The following is a 24727-nucleotide window of genomic DNA, read 5'->3' on the forward strand; positions in this document are numbered from 1 at the left end:
CTCTGTCAGTGTCCAGTCTGCTGCAGCTGATGCAGAATGAGGATTTGAACAGCGTCTGTCGTCACTGACAGTCAATATGCTCCATGTCACACCACAGCCTCACCCCCAGCAGCCCCCCCACGCACACACACCCAGCAGCCCCCCCCCCCACACACACACAGCAGCCCCCCCCCACACACACACACACCCAGCAGCCCCCCACACAAACACACACACAGCAGCCCCCCCCCCCACACACACACACCCAGCAGCCCCCCCCCACACACACACACCCAGCAGCCCCCCCACACACACCCAGCAGCCCCCCCCACACACCCCCAGCAGCCCCCCCCCCCCACACACACACACCCAGCAGCCCCCCACACACACACACACACCCAGCAGCCCCCCCCCCCCCCACACACATACACACACCACCAGGGATAAGATGTGTGTGCATGTGTGTGTGCACGGTGGATTATCCTCTTACTGTCATAATGTATTGTGATATAGGCTCCAGACAATGGCAATCTGCTGCTGCATCACCCCTCTCCCAACACACACACACGCACACACACACTCTGCTGTGACACTGATCCATTTTCCTGTTCTCACCTTCACAAACTGCTAACAAACTGGCCCTGACTCCCCACTCTCCTCCTAAATGGAATTATGTCAAATACATCATGAAATAATTAAGACCAAATGCTCTGTTACTGGTGAAAAAAGAAGAAGAAATGCAGTTTCACTCATTACTCATTGAATTGAGAATAAATTGATCTGTTCCCCCGCTGTGTGTGGCGTCCTGCTGTTCCCATCAATTATCCTCCAACAGATCCCACCACATTTAAACTGAGGGCTGACATCAAATCCTCATTTCAACCAGGGAGAGCAGGAGGGAGAGAGAGAGAGGGTGTGTGTGTGTGTGTGTGTGTGTGTGTGTGTGCGTGCGTGCGTGCGTGTGTGTGTGATGGGATTCAGAGGATGGACTGACATGGCTGACTGGGGGGAGAGGGAGCTGGAGAGTGGTGGAGATGCAGAAACAGAAAAATGTTCACTGATGCACTGCCAAACAGAGCAGAACAAAACTGTCCCAACACACACACACACACACACACACACACACACACACACACACACACACACACACACACACTCACACATCTGCCATTATAAAAACCAACAACACAGCTTCCTGTCTTTACACTCTCTTCCTATAATGATTGAATTAGTTCCAGCATTTGGATTTGTAGGTTGGTTTTCTGACTGTATGGGGACGAAAGCGACGTGTTTCTGTTTTAGTGCAGGATGAACAGATGGATCCTACTGAGAACCCTAATGGAAGAATAGCACACCTTGGTGGATGCCAAGCTCTGTGTGTGCACGAGTTTGTGCACGTTGTGCCCAGGCCACGTCGGTTTTTCCATCCTGTTCCTGAGTGGAACAGCGAGCGGTGGACAGGATGTCCAAGTTCTCTCCAGTGCGTTCCCCGTGTGTGTCAGAGTGTGTTGATCCAATGTTGCAGCACCCAGGGCGGAGAAGTCGCTGCTGAACTATATCTGCCTCCGTCCACAAGGCCATGCACATGTCTAACATAGCCTGATACCCACTGTAGGCTGTCATCTCCTCAGTATGCAGGACTCTCAGATTCTGACTTTCTCTTTCGGACCTCAAATGAGGCACCTAATCTGAAAAGGACACAGCAAAAAGTGTGGTATCACATCTCAGCAACCCTCTGATGACCGTCGCTGTCTCCTGTTTGCACATGTCTGTTTTTAATCTGTTCAGTTTGCAGAAATGTGCTTATGTGCATATTTCAAATGTTTTGCATACTAGAAGCTATTAGCTGCTGCAACATGTCCCCAACTCACATCCAGCTGCGAAAGATAAACAACAAATTAAGTGACTATATTTCAAATGAAGGTAAAGACATTAAGAGGAAAGCAGAAACAGCAGCTAAAGAGAGGATGATAGTGTCACTGCACTGTGAAGCCGGCTGAAGACGGTGGTTGAACTCCTGAAGTCTCTCTCTCATTTTGCTACAACTACTCCTCAGTTTAGATCCTAAGATCCTCCATGTTTGCTTATCCTACCCACGTCACTCAGTTTCAGAATCAGGATTGGCTCCATTGGCCGTGTGATTCAAGCTTCTTTTTCAACTTTGACAAAGATGACTCTTATTTTATTTCAAGAACTATTTGATTCCTCCTGTACTTAATGATGGTTTTTATGAGACAACTGAACGCCACCTGTTAGGTGGAGGGTCACACATGGAAAAGGAGTGTTGAGTAGAAATGATTCGGTTCATTTCAGCTTCTTTACTTTTTATTGTTGCATATAAAAAATTAAGTAAGAGTAAAGTTCCCACACATAAAACTCACCACCCAGGTGCAGACACTTTACTGCTGGCTGCATATTAAACATTTTGAACACAGGTTAGAAAAAAAAGCCCCGGGTGAATCTGGAAGTCGGTGCTGAAGAAACACTCACGCAGCTGTTGTGGTTTGTGGTTTTCAGTTCAACAGAAAATTATTGGCAATGATTATATGAATGTGACTTGTTATTTTATATGCTGTCAATAAAATTACAGTCAACTTGACATCTGAACTGCAGTGGAGGCAGATTGAACGATAAGCTTTGGTTTACCTGTTGAACTTTCTTTTTTACATTGTTGCTTTTTGCCTAAAACAGAAAACAAAGTAATCCAAGTTAAGAATATTCACTGTTTTTTATTGGATAGAACACCATTTAGGAAGTTTATACTGAACCCTAGTGTAGGAATGATTTGTTCTGTCTCAGTGTCTTCATGCTGAATGAGTCTCAAGTCTCCAAAACTTTAACTGAAGCTTAACTGGCGCTGCCCGTGAGCGGCGGCGGATTCTCTATAAGAATCTCCACAACGCACTCGAAGAACTCCAGAGAACCAAGATCTTCGACACTTCGTTTTCCTTTGTCACTAATAAATCCTTAAATGCATCTCATTGACGGTGTGGTCCTTGCTAGTGAAACACATTTTCTGCTTTACACACAGTTTGTATTTCAAAATGTCACTTTTGAAATGCACTGAACAAGGTTCTCTAGACACAACAATGTGACATAAAGTCTCATGTTTGCCATTTCAAAACACCATCAGTCAAAATGACACTACAGGAGCTCATTGGCCAAAACAGGTGTTACTGTAATAGTTACCACTTCAGTCAGGAAGTCAGCACTAACAGACCACAGGTGAGCACCTTTCTTTTTTTACAACAACAGTGGAAGATGTTGCAGAGAGGTGAAGAGGAAGAGGGAGGATGAGAATGAGAGGGAGAGGAAGAGTGAGAGGTGAAGAGGAAGAGGGAGGATGAGAATGAGAGGGAGAGGAAGAGTGAGAGGTGAAGAGGAAGAGGGAGGATGAGAATGAGAGGGAGAGGAAGAGTGAGAGGTGAAGAGGAAGAGGGAGGATGACAATGAGAGGGAGAGGAAGAGTGAGAGGTGGAGCTGGTAGAGGAGTTCATGGCCAAAGAACTTTCAGATGAAATCAGAGCGACCTGAGTTGATGATGTCATCAACCATGGCTCGCATTGTCGCATTTTTTTTTTCTGCAATTTTATTTTTCAGTTTACGGTTCTGTGAGCACATTTTTGTTCACTCCAATGTAAATATATCTGCTGTGCATATGTTTCACTGACTTGTTTGGTGAAAAATAAAATGATAAATGTTTCAGCCGTGTGTGTGTGTATCTGAAAATATTTCTTTGCATGTGAACAATTTGAAGAATTCTCTACAGTCTGAACAATTTTAGTATTATGGCAAAGCATACTGAAGATGAGAGTGCTTTTCATTACGCCCAACAGTGTGTAGCTGGTTAGCCACACATCTGGTAATATGAATGAAGTGTGTGCCATTTGATTTTGATAATGCTACATGTTGTTTTGGTTGTAGTGCTTCATTTTGCAGGATATATGAGGTGTTTTGCACTTTGTGTGTGTGTTTTGTGAATTGTGTGAAGTATTTTGATAAAGCTGCTCCCTCTGCTGGGGAACCTTCTTCTCTGCCTGTTCCTGCTGCTCCAGGTGGAACGTCTCTCTTGATGATTCTCTTCTGTTGCGTCCGTATGAGAACAAGACAACAAACAGGTCAGAAACTGTCTGTCAGGGGATTTTGGGGGGTTATTTCACGTGTAATAAATGTACACTCGCACAAAGGACAACAACATGACAGAACGACAGGATGGAAACTGGCTGGTGATTTTAATCAAACTGACCTCAGAACCGTTTTACGTAAACAAGCATACAAAAGAAATTAACCTCATGATCACTGCACATCTCCAGCCGCGTAAACTTGCAAGACAAAAAAAAGATTAAAGTATTAAAGTATTAAAGTAATCAACTGCAGATGTTTCATGGTGACGCCAATAATTCAAAAAGTTTACCCTGTTTTAAATGTTAAAATTTCTGTTCTGGAAATCTACAGAGCCTATAGAATGTATTCCCCTTATATTTCCCCTTTTATTGCTTTTATAAATCGAATCATGGTCAATATCCAAAAAGTGTAGAACATCTATAGCTATATATAGATATAGCATATGAAATATAAAAACAACAAAAACTATTTGAAGTCCTAGATGTCAGTGACATGTACAAGTTTTTGTATCCGTCCCCTGACTGATACTTTCAGTAACCTTCTCACAGAGTTGCTTGCAGTGTTCTTGTATCTTCATGGTGTAATTGCAGCTAGTAGTGCTGATTAACAGTGACCGGACCTCCACACACAGGTGTGTTCATACCACAGTCACCTGAGACACATTCACTGCACTCAGGTGATCTCCATTTCACTAACTGTGAGACTGCTATCACCAGAGGACCTGAGCTCTGTTGAATTAAGTCAGTCACTTTAAAGGGGGTGAATAGTTATGTGATCACTTATTTTGCATTATATGTTTTTAATTAATTGTCATTACCTTGGAGAAATCTGTTTTCACTTTGACAGTCACATACATTATTTTTTGTTGTTGAATGTTGGAGGTCGAAATATTTCCAACTGTGGAAATGTACCTGACGCCACACCTCAAGTCAGAGCCTTGTTCTGTGTCTCCATGATGGACCTCCATTCCTTCATGTCAGGACAGTAAATCAGTCCTGTGAGCAGGACTCAGTCTCCTCTGGCTCAGTGTGCTGCTCAACGTGGTTTTTAATAACAAGGTTTTATAATTTCCTCTTTACTGCTGTGCTCACACACAAACACCACATCCCCGATGGTGGACTGATGCCGACATGCATATTTGTGAAATGTATTTCATGGCTTACATGATCCGACTCTGTCTCTCGTGTACCAGTGTGACAGTTTATCTGATGTTCAGTTTAACTGGTGAGGGTCCCAGATGTGCTGCAGGTGTGTGTGTGTGTGTGTGTGTGTGTGTGTGTGTGTGTGTCGGGGGGGGGGAGGGGTGCTCCTCGGTCACGTCCGGTCCGCTGACCATTATAAACATTCCGATCACCTGCTCATCGATCCAAGTCATGTATATGTGTATTCATTTTGACGTGGCTTCAACACTACTGTTACACACAGAGACGCCTGAAACTGTTCAACTGTCACACCGCAAACTTTGTCCATGTGTTGTTGACACCGTGAGTGATGCTGCTCAACATTCCTGCTGATGCAGCATAAACACACTGAAGTCAGGAAGTGGACCATCAGAGTAGCACTTGAACGCAGCATTAGGCTCCAGCACAAGTAGATGCTGACGTGGAGGGTTATTATTATTTACAGAGGTGAACATAAATGTCATTGCACAAATAAAATGTAATATTGTCATGTTGCACAGAGCTGAACTGTTTGTCATTCCTCTGTAGGGAAAGCATGAGTGCCGGGAGCTTTTCAGTGCAGGGAGTGACTATATCCATGTGTTCTCTGCTGATCATCGGGATATTTGCGGTGGTGATACTGGTGGCAATAATAGCAGGAATGGTCAGGTCCGGCTCGAGGCATAAGCGAACTAAGCAGCTGCTGTATACTTCACTGTTGGCTGCATGCTAAACATGACTGATGTGACAGTACTGATCAGTTAGAGCCTCAATACCAGTTTTCTCTTCCACTGTTTCAGCTGCACACAGCGAGTACAGACGCCAACTGTTTCAGCAAAGTGTCACTGCTACACCTGGCAGACAAAGACATTGTTTTCCATAGCCTGCTATCTATCTATCTATCTATCTATCTATCTATCTATCTATCTATCTATCTATCTATCTATCTATCTATCTATCTATCTATCTATCTCTATCCATATATGTATAGATAGATATAGATATAGATATAGATAAACTCAACTTGAATTAATGAATTACTCGGTCAGGGATGATTTTTGGGCTGACCAGCTCAAAAGAAGCAGGTGACCTGACTGACCCTAACAAAGAAAATGTTCATTTACCTACACTGTGAAAATCTATAAATCGATATTTTAACTAGCATGTGTGACCAAACCGAAGCAATGCAACAATAAAAGAAATGTAAAACCTTTCTAAATGAAAAATGCATGATTTAATTAAAAACAGAATGAATGAGCGTGGATTGAACCTGGTGTGCTTGATGAATGGGAACGTATTCCAGTGACAAGGAGGACACAGTTGTCATTGTAATGTTGTGCAGGTGTGAGCACTTGGAAATGTCCCGTGTAGATTCACCTTTAACTGAACGCAGAGTGAACACAAATACTCACGTTGGACAACAACAGAAGATCATTTAGTTTCATGTAAAACAACTTTAATGAGTTGCGTTCTCAACTCTTACATCAGAGCACAAATATTTCACAGATATAAGACGGACTAAGCCGCTGACCAAATACACAACGACTGTGTATATGTGCTTGTGAGACTTTCAGTCTATTAACATGTGTCGACTCAAGTTATACAGACTTCAGGTTCTTCATAGTTGTTCCTGAACATTGATGCCAGTGTTACATGTTTACGTGTGTGTGCTGGTTGAAGGAGGCCCGGTGTGGGAACGTGTCTGGTTTCCTGGTCACTTCAGCTGTGACCGGACGCCAGAGGACCCGGCTGCGCTGGTGCTACTCCATCAGGCTGCGAGGACGGATCTGAGAAAGTTCCAGACACAGACCATGTAAACACACCACAGAATCATACTCGATATAGCACAAAAACTGCGTTTTGTGAAAACTCACACATTCCATTGGGAGCTCCAGGGTGTCGAGGTGCCATCGGCTGAGCGTTTCCTCCCGCAGGCATCATCCGATTGGGCATGGCCTGACCTGAAGGAGGAGGCGGGGCTCAAACTTCAGATGGAAATGATTTAAAGGCTAAAATGAAAATTCAGTCATTATCCTTTCCCCCCCCCCCGATGCTAATGAAGGGTCCAGAAAACAGTTCTGGAGTTTCACAACACAACAGTGTTGCAACATTCTTCTAAATAACTGAAGTAGATGACGAAAAATAAAAACAATCATAGTCAAAGTCTCCAGAGAACCAAAACACATCATTTTCACCCTTTTCCAAGCCAGAATGTAGCTGCCAAGCTAAAAACATTGGCGCACTCCCCACCTGAAGTGGGTTCACAAGCTGGATGCACGTCAAGAAGGTAAATAACATCTTTTCAGATCAACTTGAGGCTTCTGGAGACTTGGATGATGATGGATGAGCTGTATGGAGCTATTTTACAAGTTTTTTTGTAACATTTTAAAACAAGTCCCCATCTGCTCCAGTTGTTTAGGAGAAGGCAGCAACTCTGTTTCACTGTGAAGCTTCAGAAATGTTTTGTGGACCACAAAACTTCGACTGACTTTTCATCAGCATCAGGAGTGAAGAGATACTGGCTGAGTTCTTCTTCTCCAGGATCATTTAAGAGCTGATCGACAGCTGAAGCATTTTACTGTTTGAATCAGTGCTTTTTTGTGCCCGTAGAGATTTGTGTCTCTCTCATTGCTTAGGGGGTGTTTGAGCTCTAGTGTGTGTGCATGTGTGGTCAGACCTGTATGCTGCACTGTGTATCCCGGCTGGCCCTGCTGCTCCCTCTGCTGGCGAACCTTCATCTCTGCCTGTTTCAGCTGCTCTGTGTGGAACGTCTGTCTCTCTGACAGGAGCTGCTGCCGCTGCTGCTCTAGCTGCAGCACGCACGCACACACACACGCACACACACACACACACACACACACACACACACACCTGTTACTGATGCTGGTCGGCAGACGGAGGGTTTAAATGGGTTACAGCAGATGTTGTGTTCACTCACAGCCTCTTTCTCGCGGTCCATGATGGTCTCCAGCTCCTCAAAGTGCCTCAGCTTGATCTCCAGCTTCTTCATCTGGGTCTCCACCAGCAGAGCCACCAGGGACTTGATCTTCCTCTCTTCAACTGCTGCCAAGTGCTGCAAAAACATGAAGAAAGTTAGTAGAATGAGCGAGGAACTGAGTGGTGAGGGCACGTGACAGTTAAGAATGGAAATAAAAAAGGTAGTGAAGAAATCAAAGAAGGAAACAGTGAAGAAGAGACAAAGATAGGAGGTGAGCATAAATAAAAATAAATTCAAACTGGGCTAGAAGTAGCACACACACATTGGCCATGTGGGCAGGAACACTTCTTTGCCACACAGAAGACAAAGAGACACAGGACGAGCAGTGGAAGGACGGCTTTACCTTGGCCTTCGTGGCAGCCGAGGTCAGAGCAGCTGCTGCCGCTGTGGCAACGCTGCCCTCCACCAGGTCCTGCTCCATCACTCTCCCATCATCCCCGTCTCCCTCCCGCTGCCCCACCATCTCGTCATCATCACCCCTTCCTGCATCAGAGAGAAGAGCTCTTAAATATGGATAGACATGTAGTAAATGTGTACGAAGACATTATCTGTGCATGTTTACATACTGTCTCTCTCCTCTGCAAGGACATTTTCAGCATTTTCCCTTTTGACTCCCTCTGCTTTGGCCCCACTGGGTTCCACCTTGAGCCCATCCACTCTTAAAGGGACCTGAAACAGACACATGCATGCTCAAAGTTAGGCCCAAAAATCTCCAGCAGCTAAACTCAAACTCTCTTTAAGCTCTTGCTGCAGTTTCACCTGGTGGGAGGTGGAGTTGGCCTCAATTTTTTCAGCATCCATCGATTCTGAAAATCCGAGGACAGAAGAAGAGGTGGACTGTAGACAGTAGAAAGCAAAAGAGTAATTGTGTGTGATTACTTGAAGATTTATAATCTTACCCGTTTTGTCAGGCTGGTTGGACATCTCAGAAATCTTATCCAAGGACTCCTCCTGTACTCGGGAAAACTCCTCTAGATGAGAAAAATCGTGAGAATCATTACACACAAGCAGAACATTCAGAGGACACTCTCACAATGACATGACCTGGGCTCCACTACATCAACTCTACTGCCTCCATCCTCTCACCCAGTGCTGCCTTAGCTGCTGACGACGCCACCCGCGGGTCCACCACAGATGCAAGGAAGGCCACAGTGCTCATGACAGGGTTTTCTGATTGGCTGAAAGGCACGGGCTGGTACGCCAGTGGGCCGAGGGAGGCAGAGGAGTCTTCCAGGTAGGGGTCTTCTATCGGCAGGCGAAGGAAGTGGAGGATGCACTCATCTTGCGTTCTGGAGCCAACGTGCTCGGACACCTTGTTCCAGTCATCTCTGTAGACCTCCAAGGCCTGAGAGACACAAAGAGGATGGACAGAAAAGGCAAGGCGGAGGATGAGTTGAAACACTCAGGGCTTATGCGGGCGGCTGTGTCTCAAATTGCTCCTGATGAGCAGTTGGCACCTTGCATGGCGGCCTCCGCCATCAGTGTGTGTGGGTGAGTGTGTATTGTGCATGTATTGTACATGTATTGTAAAGCGCTTTCAGCTGTCAGTAGACTGGAAAAGCGCTATTAAAATGCAAGACCATTTACCAATGCCATTATGTAAAAGATTGATAACAAGGTATTTGGTCAGAAATATAGTGATATTAGATTTTGTAACCCAGTTCTACATGTTTAAAATGCTCTTGTAAAATGTTGAGATCTAAATATTGTAAAGCTTTAACCTAAAAATACTGCAGTGTGATAACAAAAAGCATGAGTGAATGTCTCACCTCTAATAGCAAGAGTGTCTCCTGCTCCGTCCATTCTCTTCCCGCGCTCGCTCCTTTAGTCTGAGAACAGAGCCGTGACAATCACTTTAGAATAATTCAAATTACTTCATAAACGATTACAGAATTGTTTTTAAATGAGAGACTATTAAAACATATGTCAGCAAATAAACAAATAAAAAAGAAAAACAACTACTGGGAAAAAGCTGTAATTTCAATATATTTAGGGTTCCTCCAACACCAATACCAGCACCAGTACCAGTACATGATTCCATGCACCAATTCGATACCACACAATGTATTTATTAGAAATGGGACCTTGCAATTCCCAGTGGCGTACCATATACTCTATATTTATATGTGCTGTATGTATCAGAATCTGTATAATCTGTACATTTCTTGTATGATTGCATTGTTTCAGTGTGAGACCTTAGGATGTTTCTTGGCGTAGATGTCGGTGCGGAGGCCAAAGTTCTGGCAGTCTGACGGCTTCTCTTTGTTCTTTTCAGGGAAATACAACATGTGCTGCGAGGCCGACACCTGCGAGAGTGAGAGCGAGCGGCAGGGTTTAACAGGAGGCATCTCAGGTGTTTTTCAACACGTGTGTAGAGCTGTCTGTTTTTACCTGCAGGGGTTTGTGCTGTAAGGGGGCCAGCCCGGTCGGTGTGTCAGCCAGTACGTTGAAATGAGGGGTGGGTGGGGGTCCCATAGGGAGGGGTCTGCTCTCTGCATCCACCTGGTAGTTAATCAGACCCCACTGCTCCAAAAAGGCATGAACCCTGGACACAAAGAGGATTTTTATCTTTCCTTTTATTGTACCATGCTGCGGCTGCACAGAAGCAAACATGCGCACACACTTACTCATACCTCATGACAGCACAGACGTCTCCGGTCAGGTTGCGCCTACAGGACGTTGAACTGAGGTACTCCTGGGGGTTGAGCCGGTACGTGTCGATCATGAAGTTACGATACGCCAGGTAGCTGCAGAGAACAGGACAGATTCTGTTTTAGTGGCAATGATCTGACAAGCCCTGAGCAGTAAACACTGAATGTCTGCTGTGCTCACATTTCTGGAGATTTGGACTTGTTCTTTCCATTGAAGAATTCAGGCAATGCACGCTTCTCTATGGAGTGAGTGCTGGAATACATGGACAGAAAAATGTTTAGATGTTTGGAATAATAGTCGATGTCACAATAACAGTTCACATGTGCAGGTATTTATCTACCTGTTGTAATTGAACCACGACGTGTAGCTTGGTATGATGATATGGTGGGTTTGTTCTGTGATGTGGTCCTCTCCCTCTGACAGGCGAGGCAGCTCTGCTCTCCCCTCCTCGTCTTCCTGGACACACACACACATACACACACACACACAAGAGTTTAACCATCGACACACTGATCATCCCTCCTGCAACATTCTAAGTTTGAAATATGACATCATATTTACCCTTCCTGGGAAATCATCCTCTTGTTCATCTGTGAAAAAAAGTGAAAGAAGATGGAAACATATTTCATAGTCTTATGTTTTAAACAGGAAGAAATATGTACACATGCTCCACTAAACATTCACTGTGACACATGCAAACGTACCCAGGTCAGCCATGGTCCCTCCTTTGACAGGAGTGTTCTCACTGTCCTTCTTCAAGTTGACTACATGAGATGGAGACACATTAAAAATGGTTAAGAGAAGAAATGCTGCTTTAACCAAATGCTTTCATCATCGCTGTTATCTTCAGGGTATTACCAATCTTGGGTAGTATAACCTCCTCCATGTTAGGAACAGGGGTGGGGTCTTCCATGTCTTTGGTCAAGTCTTCTTCTGGCTCTTCTTCCTGTTGCCCACGCCTTCTCCTGTGCACACATACAAAACAATTATACTGAGCCCAGTGATGGGCGAGTTACTTCTAAAATGTCATATCTACTAGTAACCTTTTGTACTATATTAGTCTGTGCAGCGTAATTCTTCACACTACTTAAAATAACAATGGAAGAGGGTGAATCTTTTGCTACTATAGAATCAGATTAACCTCTTCTGGTTTGACTATAAAACCTTTATTTTTAATTCAAAAAGTATCATTTATCATCATTTTCCCTCTGATTGAAAAAGAGGCCTCTCGCAGCGAACAGCACACTCTACGGTCTGACTACAGCCGACTGGCCTTCCAAACTGGAAGCTTGCAGAAGTCCAGGCGCTGCATGGACACTTGCTGAGTCCTGATTTGGGGTGGTAACATGTTACTGGACTAAGTAACTGTAATAATGTTACAGTATTATTACAAATCTTAATAGACATGTTCTGTTACTCTGTTATCACTTAAAAGTAATATATTACTGTGTGTAGCTGAGACTGCACACTGAGTGTCTTGTCCTGTTCATTTAGAAGTGTTGTTTCTTACCCCTTCTTTCCTTTCTTTCTGCCTTCAGAGGGAGGAGAGGGCGAGCGTCTTCTCTTTTTGGACGGGGTAGATTTGGAATCCTGCAACAGAGGGTAGAGGTGGTGAACAACTAAGAAGAACTAAAAAGCAAAACATTAAGCATCATTAACAGGAATATCAGAAATCAAGAATCTAGTGGCTCAGTTTCCTTCATTTCCCACCAGTAAGATCTGAGTGTCAATAACTGAGAACAGCATTTCCTTCACAAACCTTCCAGACCGTCTACAGCTTCACACCAACCTGTTCGTCTCGAAGGTGAATGCGCCTACGGAGAATGATTGGTACATTCCTCTCATCCACACAATAGTCTTCCTCGTTCATCCACTCGTTGAAAACATCTGTGTCCAGAACCCAGCCAGCATGGACCTGGAGCGCACACACACACACACACACACACACACACACACACACACACACACACACACACACACACAATCTGTGTTGCTTTGGTGCACGCTGGTGCATCTCATCAAGTGTCCAAAATGAACACACAAGAAACCATATACAAGGGAAAGGCTGATTTATTTGTCATTTTGTGTTTGTTTCTTTATTTCTATCATATGTGTTGCTTACTTTTTTGTCTATTCGTTTTGCTGTTTTTGTGGTATGATGTTTTAATTTGTTGTTTATATGACACATTACAGACTACAAAGATCTCCTGATGTGTGAGGATGAGGCTTTAAAATTTAAAATCAATGAGAAAGCATAAATCATCAACATTCCTTGGTCATGTAATGATTCCTCACTGAATCAAACCTTGAGTCAGGAATTAAAATTCGTCTTGCTGATGGTCTTGCTTACTTGTGTGTGACAGTTAGAAGCATCAGTATTAAATCAAGACTGTTTCATAAAAAGTCATTGTGGTGTGTTTTAGTACATTGTACATTGAATGTTGTAACATTCAGCCTTTGTGATAATTCACTAACCCGCCACGGCTTTTCTGATTGTGGAGGCTCTTCAACCTCTCCTTCAACGTCACTTGAGGAAAGCCAACTGTCATAGCTGTTGAAAAGTGACAAGAAACACAGTAAGAGGATATTCTGTTTGTGTATGAGCATCTGTGTGTGTGTGTGTGTGTGTGTGCGTGTGTCTGTGCATTACCTGTCCGGGTGCATGCCCCAGTGTACCAACACATGTTTGTCTTTCCGCATGACAGGACGCATCCACTCATCTGAAAATACATGTTTATGAAACAAATGCATCAAGTTAAATACATGCTAAGCATTTAAAAAATGTTTAAAAGCACACAGGTTCATGCACAAACTTTTTCTGACCTTCCTCTGAAGAAGCAAGTGAGGGGTAGATGTGGTGGGTGGCGAGGGTTCGGTCCTCTGTCAGATTACCCTTTGGAGAAACAAATTGTGAGCCAGCAGCACTTAACTGAATGTTTCCACCTCTCTTTAATCAGCCAACACGTCTCAGTATACTTTGTCTCCTTCCTCCATGCAACCTTCTGTCAGTCAGTGCTCTCTGTGGCGTGTTACCTGGTGTTTGGTGATAATCGCAGTAAGTCTGCTAGCCAGTTCCTGATCCAGCACAGGGTCCAGATATACCACAGGCTGTGACATGCAGTTGTTCTTGACACATAAAAACAGAGGCAAGGTCATTTGTTGTGTATCCTTGTTAGGGTTAAGTGAGTGTGTACTTATATGTGTGTATATGTCACCTGGATGAGTGCTCTTTCAACAGCACCAAACATCTCTACGTTCCTTTCAGTTCTGGATGGGTTCTGCAGGTCAAACCTCCGCCTGTAAAAGGGGGAAGAGAAGAGAGAGGAGAGATATGAAGGACACTGCTGTGCAAAAACAAGGTAAGGCATGAGAGGCCTGAAACTCACCAGCCTTGCTCAGCCTTGAACTTGTAGGCAGTTCCAAGAATGTGGCAAAGTCCTCCGCCTGGCTGCAGGTCCAGAAAGCATTTTGACTGCGGAGAAAATGTGAAATCAGCATTTTGTTTTGCATGTTTGAACCCATCTGTGACCTTTTCCCTGTCAAACTGGGAGCACGAGTGAAAGAAGCTTTGTGAATTACTGTGTTTTTCGAATTACATGTCAGAAATGAGTGACTGCTGTGTTGTATTTATATCATAATGAACTAAAGGTACTTATCAAATTACCTGTGGTTTTTTTTTCTGTCACTTCAAACAATTATACATAATCTTAACCCCAATTACACTACAAGAAGCCCAAATCAACATGAATGAGAACAGTGGAGGTGTGGGAGAGAGAGAGAGCCTCACAGGCAGCTTGGTGAGAGCAGGACTGGAGGCTTGTCTGCCAAAAGCATCCTCCTGGAACTGGAGCAGCTGCACGGTCACTGCGGACAGCGCCTGACACGATGGAGCATCCACAAGCACGTACTGACGGGCAGAGACACACAGTTTGAAATGATTATGAGAGCAACATTTCGTTATGGTTTTATTGACAGTCTAGACAACTTATCTATTGTATTTGGTCTGATTAACCTCTAGGACCGGGCAGTATTACAGCATCATCTTTGCTTGTTTCATTGTTCAGTTTAATAGATCCGGCGCTTTTTAACTTCATCACACACATCTTGCTAGCCAGTGTAAACGTAAAGTTATCCAGCATGAGACGTTTGTTTACAGTCTGAGCCACCGGACTTGCTAGCAGGGGGCGGCTAGCTTGTTAGCTAGCTCCCAGCCAGCTAACTACCTTTTTGTAGTGCTTCCCGATCCACTGTCGCACCACCTCCAGCTGGGCTCCTGTGCTCTCCCAGAACCTGGCGGACGGAGTGCTGTCTTTTTTCCGATGAGCGGGTGTTCCGGAGCTAGCTTGGCTTGTACCAGGAACCCCAGGGTTTGTTCCTCCGGACATTGTGGCCATAATAAAACCAGATTAATCTCAAACGGGAGAACAAAACTGGCTAGCGCGCTCGCTAGCCTGTGTTCTCGCGGAGTCTCGCGAGACGCAGCGAGATTTTCGCACTGGGGCATAAGAATTTTCAATGTAATGTTTGACTTTATTATTTTTACGACTTTTTAAAGTTACTTGTGATTTAAAAAAAAAAAATCAATATTAAATTTAAAACTGTGCAGTCAAGTCAGTACATGCACCACACATTAAACACCTTTAATGGTATTTTTTCCAAAAAGGGACTTTTACTTTGACGTGCGCGGAAGTAAGTGTTCAGGACTTGAAAACAGAAGCGAGGGGCTGCAGAGTAACGCTGCAGAGTAACGCTGCTCATTTCCTTTAAATGCTCCAACCTGCGATGAAATAGTTTGAAACTGTAGTTAACACTCTGTCCGTTCACCTGTCCGTCGTCTGTGTGGAATGTTTCATTGCGGTGATTTCCGTTGTGTCGTTACTTTGCAAAAAAGTCACTGCGAGGAAAAACCCTCTCATGATCAGCTGACTGTCTGAGCAGCAACCCCCGTGTTCCTCCGTGTGTCCCCAGGCCCGGAGGTCTCATGGGTGTCCAGGGTCTGACCACCTATGTGGAGGGGAACAGACGCTTCCTGCAGGACGTCAGGTTCAGGGACAGTCGCCTGGTCATCGATGGCTGCAGTCTGTATTTCCGCCTGTACTTTAACCATGGCTTGGACCAGCAGCATGGAGGGGACTATGATGCCTTCGCTTGCCTGCTCACACAGTTCCTGTCCGCGCTGGCAGCCTGTAACATCCAGCCGTATGTGGTGCTGGATGGAGGTATGATGCTTATACACCTGCCCCACCTGGATTTCTGTGAGAAGGGTGTTTGATTTCCTTCAGTCCCTTAGCTTTCATATAATTGGTTTGATTTTAATCTGTGCAAAAAATAAATCAAATAGAAATTTTAGTAAGTTTTTTCTTTTACACTTTTACCTTGAACATGAAACTACAGAATATAGTGCAGTTTGTCTTCAGTTGTAATACCCAGAAAACTTTGACTTCTGTATTTTTCCCCTTGTGATTATGAGGTGTTGACCCCAGTGACAAGAAGTTGCCAACTGTGCGTCAGCGGCTGCAGTCCAAGATAAAGGACGCAGACGCACTTTCCCACGGCCGCAATGGTTCTGTTCTCCCCATCCTCACCAGGGACGTCTTCATTCAGGTTCTCATCCAGAGAGGAATTCCGCTGGTCCAGTGTCCATTTGAGGCTGACCGTGAAATCGCCTGTTTGGCTCACCAGTGGAAGTGCCCGGTTCTGACCAATGACAGTGACTTTTACATATTTGACCTGCCAGGTGTGGGAACAGCAGGACTTTATAATTGTAGATCTTTGTAATGGATGGTTGAGATAGTGAGCTTGATTTTGCTGTTTGCTTTGTTTTGTTATTTCAGGTGGTTACCTGCCATTCAGTTTTTTCCAGTGGACCAACCTTAACGGTAAAGCTTGTCAACGCTACATCTCGGCTCGGTGCTACACCACCAACAGCCTGTGTCGCTGGTTTGGGGGCATGAACCAGGACTTGCTCCCCCTATGTGCCGTCCTGACTGGCAATGACTATGGTGCTCCGAAAGATGCTGAAACCCTCCTGGGCCTGTTAGATGTCAGTGCAATAGGGAGAGGTGGTGGCAGGGGCAAAGCCAGCGCATGCCGTATTGAGGGCCTCCTCCTCTGGTTGTCCTCTTTTTCAAGTTCGGCAGAGGCCCTGGAGGAAGTGAGCAGGCTGATGGGGGAGGGAGGTGGAGGCGGAGGTGGTAGGGGCAGGAGAGGACAGAAAGGTGGGCTGAGCTCACAGCTGTGGGCATGTATGCAGGAGTACCACATCTCCCCTCAAAGCTCGCTGGCTCGCTGGTTCTCTGGAGGTAAGGCAGCCCCTGGAGGGCGGCTCTCTGGCCTGAACGACTGTCTGTCCCTGGCTGCAGCTCAGGGACTGCTGGCCCCCTTGGTGGTGGATGCTGCCGTGATGCGCCGGGTCCTGCTCATCCCACAGGTGGAGAACAGCAAGCTAGCCAGCAGTCACTGTAGTGCCAGAGCTATACGCCAGGCCGTGTATGGGATATTACTGCAGAGAGGTCAAGATGTCCAGGCACAAGAGAACATCAGCCGGGGCATGAGAGGTGGGAGAGGGCGAGGGGGGAGGAACATCATTTTACCCTCACAGCAGGGTGTAAGTGAAGTGGCTGGTGCAGGTGCAGTGCAGGCTGAGGGCTGTAGTGCCGCCATGTGTGTAGAAGAGTACGACCGTCTGGATCTTAACTTGAAGAAAAGCCAAGTAGAGGCACATCTGCCCCGAACTCCCCTATGTCTGGACACACTCAGCCAGGTAACCATGACCATTCTTTAAGTGCAACAGTTGTGGTTTATATGATCTGGGAATTTATCGTTTTTAAAAGAAATTGTTCATGTGATGTGGTAACATTTCTCATCCAGGCTCCTGTGGCAACTCGTCTTGGTGTCCTGTTAGAAGTCTTGGGGATTAAGGAGTCCGCGCTAGCTGCTGTGCCTCTGCACCTGAGGCTGGCTGTAGCGGTGACAGGATTCTGGCTGCGAGAGATCATACCGATACCCTCAAAGCTCCATCTCCAGGCTTTGGTGCTGGGAATGGTTTACGGGGAGCTGTCCTGGAACAACCAGCCCGGAGCAACCCACAACCAACAAGGCGGTTAGTATCTTTTATAAAATGTATCGCATTGAAAAAGGCAAGCTGTACTCTGTCCTTGCCTCTGTGCATCCTCTAGTCCCATTGCTGAACTCTTTTACAGAGCACAGCGTGCGGTCAGGGCTGGATCGATTGCGTATGAGGCCGGGGGAAAGACGAGGCTTGGATATCGGAGCAGCTCACAGCTTCAGCCAGTGGCAGGCCTGCCTCTGGAGTGCACTGTCTCTCAATCAGCTGCTGCTGCTGCCAATGCCTGAACCCCAGCTGTCATGGTAAGAACAGGGACCAGACAGAAGACAGATTAAAGCAGTTTGCATTTTCCACCTATGAGAAACAGAGCTGCAGCTAATGACTTATTTTCACATCGATCGAATTCTTTGAGCGTTTACTATATAAACTGTTTACTGTCAGGAAGTAGAAAACTCAATATACAATGACACAAAACACAAATATCTGCATCCACTACCACAGATAAGTGAGAGGTTATCTTTTGTCATTTGGGTGCCTCCCACTTCCTCTGCCTCAGGTTGTTTAGTGGTACTTTGGTGCACGGCCTCCTCAGGCACCTCAAAGGGGGCCAACCAGCTGAAGCCCTCCTCGTCGGGAGTCCATTTTCCAGACAGCTCTTCTTTTCCCTGCTGGACGCTGTGAGGAACTGCAGCTCCAAATCCCATCCTCCGTCTGCAGCAGCAGGGAGGAGGAGAGGCGGAGGCCGTGGAAGGAGAGGAAGAGGTGGAGGTGGGAGAGGAGCAAGGGGCTCAAGGGGAGGAAGAGGAAGAGGCACTGAGGAGATAAACAACAGGTTTGCTCTCCTGATGAGCAAGGAAGAGCTTGATGATGATTATTAAACAGATCAAAACTTGCTAGGGGCCAAATGAGAGAGGACATTCCAGTGTTTCCTAAAACACACTCAGGGAATACTAGAGTCACTGTCAAATTTCTGCCTTTTATTGCACTATTTTAAACATTCTCAATAATATGTACCAGCCCCTCCGATCAGATCAGTTTCCCCAAAGCCTTCTCTTTCCATATTTTAGCAGATTTAAGAGCTTTTCTGAAAATAACGTCTCTGTAATCAATGCAACAGTTCTCAACATGACAGTTTGATTCAGCAACACCAACACAGACAGTGAATGTAAATGTCTTCCTGTAACATGTTGGTTGACTTCTAACGGTCTTGATGAAATTACATTTTCCTTAAGTTTTATGGCAGCTAGTGTCATTTTTAATGAGCAGCTCTTTAAGTCTTATGTCATTTTACTATTTGCCTTAATCCTCATGAATTTGGTGCATTAACTCTTCTTTGTATGCACATTAGAAAAAGAGCAGACTTACAAACAAATGTTTTTAAAATGATCATGTTGAGCTTGTTTTTATCTGTAACATGGCTGAGAATAAAACGTTTACTCTCTCATTCAGCTTCTCTCATTAAATATATACACACAAACAACATTTAACTATACATGACTGCAGTATATCTACAATCTCTAACAGCAATTAATACACAGACTATACTATTTTTTATTATCTAAACCAACAATCCTCTGTCACCCAAAGTCCCTTTATAACATACATTTGTGGATAGTGTCCCAATGGCACTTTAAAAATAAAGACCTACAGCTCTGACACAGCAAACAGTTTCTGTGACCGCTGGACATAAAAAAGCACAACAACAAAACAACAGTTTGTTTCCTCATTAGCAACTCGTTCTCAGCTGTCAGGCCACGTTTCATGAAAATCAGTTCTGCAGTTGCCCGGAGGCCTGATTCAGAGGTCAAAACGTCAAACGTCCAAACTTAATACACACTGAATCTGCCTCTTGTCCTATGAGGATGATGAGGCTGAGGCAGATGACGAGGCAGCAGATGCCGGATGTGACTGAGAGTCTATGAGGTCCATGTCTTCGTCTTCGTTGACTCCGCACGTGTCGACCACGCAGATCAGGCAGCTGGTGACGGGAAACGCTCGCACTTTGCTGCAGGTCACCCACCTAAACGCACAGAAGAAAACTGATTCAGAGGCAGCATGAAAACATTAACAAAGATCTGGACTTTCAGCAGTGGAGGTGTAATTAGATTCAGGGTTAAAAAACCAGCAAGCACAGCTGATGTGGAAATGATGGGTGGTGCCTGCTCAAGCCTGTGGGTGCTGACCAGAGGAAGAGAGAGGAAGTACTAATATAGAGTGCTGCATAATATGATGAATATGTGTTTACATTTACATTTTTTTTTAATCTTCAGCATGTAAATGTTTTCTAGTAGAAACCCGAAATAAAAACACAAAACTGTAAATGAACATGATAGGTTACACCCACCTGTCAGTATCAGTGTGGTACTCCAGGGTGTGTCCGAGCCGCCCCACACCTTGGAACCCTGCCAGCACATAGATGACATCACCGACTGCTGCACACTTCACTGTTATGCCTCGCCATGGCATCGCCGCTGCAGCACGCCACTCATTACTGGCAATGTCATAGTACTCCACTGAGTCCAGTCCACCTAGAAAATACACAAACACAAAAATGTTAAATCGTGTTACTACAGTATAGTCATTTTTCATTACTGTAGTGTTTTTTACCCATTGCCCCCTGCCCTCCAACAGCATAGATCCTGTTGTTAACCACCACCAGCCCATGGTTCTTCCTGCCCTCTCTCATCCCACACAACTCCCTCCACCTGAGGACAGAAAGATGGGAAACAGGCACATGGATTATTGTAGCAGTGCAACACAACATGATGTGTTTTACTCCTTTTGTCAGTACATAATGTGCTCCAACTAAAAATCTGCCTGCACCAGAATAATTTAATCTGGTCTGTCAAAAGCCTTTCACAAACCACTGGATATAATAAATGCAAAAGTAAAGTAAAGACATGACTTTTGATCTTTTTATCTATCTGCTTCCTGAGACGATGGGGGCAAATATGTTTCTGCACTAATACCAAAATGCATACTTGTAAATAATAGGGACATCGTCTTTGCATTTCCTACTGTGTATAAGGCAGCTGTCTTTCCACTCATATTCCCTTCATTCTACATCCAGCTACGCTGTAAACAAGCCAACACATCACCCCGTTTGTGTAGCTGTATGTTTTCACAACTCACTGTTGTGTGTTGGGGTCGTACACCTCACAGTTGTTGAGGACCCTGCCAGACAAATTGTTGCCCACCGTCCCTCCGCAGACGTAGATGAGCCCGTTTGCCTCCACCGAGCCGTGACTGCAGCGCGCCAACAGCATGCTGGTCTTCACCTGCCACGACTCTGTTCTAGTGTCGTAGCACTCGAACAGGTCAAGTGCAGAGCTGCCTGCAGACACACACATATAGAACATGATTAGGTGCTCATCTCTCCCTCATGACGGATCATCAGTGTAAATCCATATGGACCACATCAAACTCAAAACTTAAACTATCTCACACTAGCAGTCCACTCTCGCCATCCCACATACCAGATACATAAACCCAATCCCCAGTCTCAAGTGTGCCTCCTCCACCTCCCCGTGCTCACCCACTTCCGACCCCCCGGATGTATAGATCCTGCCCTGGGCGGCACAGGCTGCCAGGCTGTCGCGAGGCGTGGGTGGACCAAGCTTGGAGTACCAGCTGTCCTTCAGAACGTTGTAGCAATCCATGCGCTTGATAGGAAAGAGCTGTGAGCCACCCAGGATGTAGACTACATTGTCCCAGAAGACAGCTGTGGCATCCCGGCGCTTCTCAAACGGGCAGCGGATGTCTGTCCAAGTGGAGTCCTGCAAGGAAAGCCAGAACTTCACACAAAACACTGGCAAATATAATTTCAATGGAGCTAAATATACAAAACTAAAGCTTTAATGTTTGTTTCTGCAATATCTAATGAAAACCTTGTAAGCCCAAGAGATCATCGGCCTGCACGGATTATAACGTGTTTGCATGTGTAGCCTGGTACCTTGGGGTTGAAATAGCGACAGGACTGAGGCTGAGAGCCCCCAAACAGAGCGATGCGGTAGTCGTGCTTCTTGCGTCGAGGTCGGCTGCTCTCTCCTAAATCCTCCCGATCCTCCAGGGACAGCAGGTGGTAACGCATCCCACCTGGGACAAAATCACAGCTGGTTTGATTCTCTGTGTTTACGTGTTTCAACCTGTTCTCATTCATCTATTTGAATTACCTCAACTATGATATAATGAAGGTAATTAAATTATGGTCTGTGTGCATGTGTTCCTCTGTTTCCTCCTCCTACTCACTTATGACCATCTTCAGGCACTGCGGGTTTTCCTGGATGAGGGGTTCAGCCTGCACCGTCTTGGAGAGGAAGGTTTTGGAGACCAGAGGAAAGCGAACGCACCCCAACACCTCCACCATGTACTGTTGTCGGTTACACACGTCGTACTTGAGCCAGCGCACTGCTGCGTCATAAATCTGAGCATAAAATAAACAAAAATACACATGAGAACCTCCAGGTTAAAGTGATCATAATTTGCACATTTTGCTTAAATTGTTTTGAATGTATTGTTTTGCTAAATCTCCAAACTTAGGCACAGAAGAAGGATGTACACCTGGGCCTCAGCACGGACAGTGAGCTTGTCCTGGTGCAGTAGATGTGTGAGCTGTGTGACATCCAGTTGCAGAAACTCATCCAGTTTGTAGACTTCAGTGAAGTGCAGCTGGAAGAAGTCCTCTGCTGCCGCCTTCAGCTCAGGACAGTCCATACAGTCTGCCAGGGAGGAGATACCTGCGGGGGGATGTGACAAAGATCAGTCGACTCATTAAAGGCTGCTCATGAGTTAACTGGTAAGTAATGAGATTACTGTATTTCTGTTCTTACCGAGGCAGTTTGTTGCATCAATTTGTCCTTTGAGGAACTCCACACACATCTTTTTCACTGGCTCAATCTGGTACTGGTTGGCTGCATCGAGCAGCGACTGAACGTTACTGCTGTTCACAGAGATCCTGGCACACACAGATACACACACTCTTAACGATCAAACAGGTGTTTCTGATGGAAGTGGGTGAGAGTAACATTTAGAGGAGGATTGTCTTATCTTTTGTAGAGTTAAGCTGCTCTACTCTAAGCCAGGACTCTTACCGAGCTGTGTAGATGAATTCAATCAACAGCTCGATGATCTCAGGCTCAGCATTCCTGAGCTCCACCTCATGGGACATTGACTCCATCATTCTGGCTGGAGGTGGAGAACACAGAGGTAGACTTAACAGAAAATACAATGATATCAACAATACACAGCAGCATGGCATATGTTTTCTGCAACGCCTAGCTACAGTTTAGGGAGATGTGCAGAACTATGCATAATTTTATATATTATGATTTTGGTTAGTGAGTTAATAATCACTCTCTAATATCTGGAGCAAATAAAGGCATCATGTTGACAAAGGTGCAGAATCGTTTTAATGAAATGATTTAGACAGAAATCAACACTTGACAATAAATAAAGATTACTATATGTACATTTGAGACTGGGATTTTATCTGTAGTCCTATATTATAGATGACTTAACTTCTGATCTCATAGTTCATCCAAAGAGTATTAACGGCCAGCTATTTTGATATAACTGGTTTTCGTGCAAATATGACAGAAAAGGCCGTTTTCAGCCTCTCGAATATGCAGATGTGTGCTTTTCTGTTTTATAGCACATTGAACTGAACAGCTGAAGGTTTTAGACAAAACAAGACATTTAAAAACAGCACCTTGGATTTTGAAAACACTGGGATGGATATTATTATTTTATTATTTTTGGACATTTGCAGACCAAACAACTAATGAATTAATCTAGGAAGTAACTAGCAGATTAATCTGTAATGAATAACCATGATGGAGCCCTAACTTCTATACGGAAACTATGAATATTTTATTTCTTTACAATAAATGTATATCTTTAAATAAGAAATCAAAGGCAGTTAGAGGAAATGTAATCACTGTTTTGGTCTGCCTGGGTTGATGACGCTGTCCAAGACTGTGTACTCTGTGTCCACACTTACTGGTGAACATGAGGCTGAAGAAGTGGCTGGCAGCAGCCAGCACCACCCTGTGGGCCGGAAGGTGTCTCCCCTGAACCACCAGGGTCACATCACAGAGGGTGCCCTGAAGGAGAGACACACACACACACACACACACACACACACACACACACACACACACACACACACACACAGTTACACACTACCACACACAGATCACCCCTCAGGTGTACTTCCTCTCTCACACACCTGTTTCCTCAGGTTGTTCATGACTCCCATGATGCTGGACAGCTGTCTGTACTCCTCTTTGGTGGCACACTTCCTCTCGCTCTTCTTCTTGGAGCCTGGCGCCTTCTCTGGAGAAGCCACCCCCGTCATGTCGGCCCCCGGTTCGGTTCGGCTGACACTACCACCCTCCCAGAACCGCTGCCAGCAGCAGTGTGCAGTGCAGCTCTTTGTTGTCGCTTAGCTTCTGCCTGTTTGCTCGCTAGCAGCAGCAAGCAGCTTGTTTCGATATTTAAAAATAAAAACCTTCTAATGTGACGACAGCTTCTCCTTGAAGACTCGTAGAAGGAAGTTCGTAAAGATGGACTTACTGTCAAGACTTGAAATTATAATAAAAACGGGTTAGCGTGGTGAACTAGTTAAAATAGAATTCAGTTAGCTCTGTTTCTTCTTCATCTTCTTCTTCTGTTTTCTTACGGTCTACTTTCTTCTTCTACGATTCCTCTCTAGATAGTCGCGTTCGCCCTCTACCGACAGACACG

At 45.1% G+C, this 24727-nt stretch overlaps 3 protein-coding genes across 5 annotated transcripts; 1 reads left to right on the top strand and 2 right to left on the bottom strand.

Annotated features, from left to right (window-relative positions):
- Positions 1 to 6690: 6690 nt before the first annotated feature.
- On the bottom strand, positions 6691 to 15401 carry smarcc1b (SWI/SNF related, matrix associated, actin dependent regulator of chromatin, subfamily c, member 1b). Its single transcript, XM_037093988.1, has 28 exons — positions 15138 to 15401; positions 14702 to 14821; positions 14301 to 14386; positions 14130 to 14211; positions 13948 to 14040; positions 13738 to 13807; positions 13565 to 13634; positions 13390 to 13465; positions 12704 to 12829; positions 12425 to 12504; positions 11773 to 11879; positions 11619 to 11678; positions 11476 to 11504; positions 11255 to 11370; positions 11095 to 11166; positions 10896 to 11009; positions 10654 to 10807; positions 10458 to 10568; positions 10032 to 10091; positions 9349 to 9607; positions 9162 to 9233; positions 9022 to 9068; positions 8829 to 8931; positions 8606 to 8745; positions 8203 to 8337; positions 7942 to 8074; positions 7139 to 7225; positions 6691 to 7051 (listed from the first exon to the last, which is right to left on the bottom strand). The coding sequence occupies exons 1-28, from the start codon at positions 15306 to 15308 to the stop codon at positions 6984 to 6986; spliced, it is 2841 nt and encodes a 946-aa protein (XP_036949883.1). The 5' UTR covers positions 15309 to 15401; the 3' UTR covers positions 6691 to 6983.
- Positions 14255 to 19427, top strand: aste1b (asteroid homolog 1b). 3 transcript variants are annotated; one of them, XM_037093990.1, is made up of 7 exons: positions 14255 to 14273; positions 15883 to 16133; positions 16385 to 16651; positions 16749 to 17677; positions 17785 to 18016; positions 18117 to 18285; positions 18540 to 19427. In XM_037093990.1, the coding sequence occupies exons 2-7, from the start codon at positions 15896 to 15898 to the stop codon at positions 18859 to 18861; spliced, it is 2157 nt and encodes a 718-aa protein (XP_036949885.1). In that variant the 5' UTR covers positions 14255 to 14273; positions 15883 to 15895; the 3' UTR covers positions 18862 to 19427. The 3 variants fall into 3 exon arrangements, with proteins under 3 accessions (XP_036949885.1, XP_036949884.1, XP_036949886.1); XM_037093989.1 differs by lacking the exon at positions 14255 to 14273 and adding an exon at positions 15415 to 15431; XM_037093991.1 differs by lacking the exon at positions 14255 to 14273 and having other exon boundaries at positions 15999 to 16133; positions 16519 to 16651.
- klhl7 (kelch-like family member 7) lies at positions 19356 to 24367 on the bottom strand. Its single transcript, XM_037093992.1, has 12 exons — positions 24210 to 24367; positions 23982 to 24084; positions 23074 to 23167; positions 22813 to 22937; positions 22544 to 22719; positions 22232 to 22406; positions 21936 to 22078; positions 21519 to 21759; positions 21116 to 21317; positions 20591 to 20688; positions 20328 to 20511; positions 19356 to 20003 (listed from the first exon to the last, which is right to left on the bottom strand). The coding sequence occupies exons 1-12, from the start codon at positions 24336 to 24338 to the stop codon at positions 19838 to 19840; spliced, it is 1836 nt and encodes a 611-aa protein (XP_036949887.1). The 5' UTR covers positions 24339 to 24367; the 3' UTR covers positions 19356 to 19837.
- Between the last annotated feature and the right edge of the window lie 360 nt (positions 24368 to 24727).

This window comes from Acanthopagrus latus, chromosome 3 (assembly GCF_904848185.1).
Source record: "Acanthopagrus latus isolate v.2019 chromosome 3, fAcaLat1.1, whole genome shotgun sequence".
NCBI lineage: Eukaryota > Metazoa > Chordata > Actinopteri > Spariformes > Sparidae > Acanthopagrus > Acanthopagrus latus.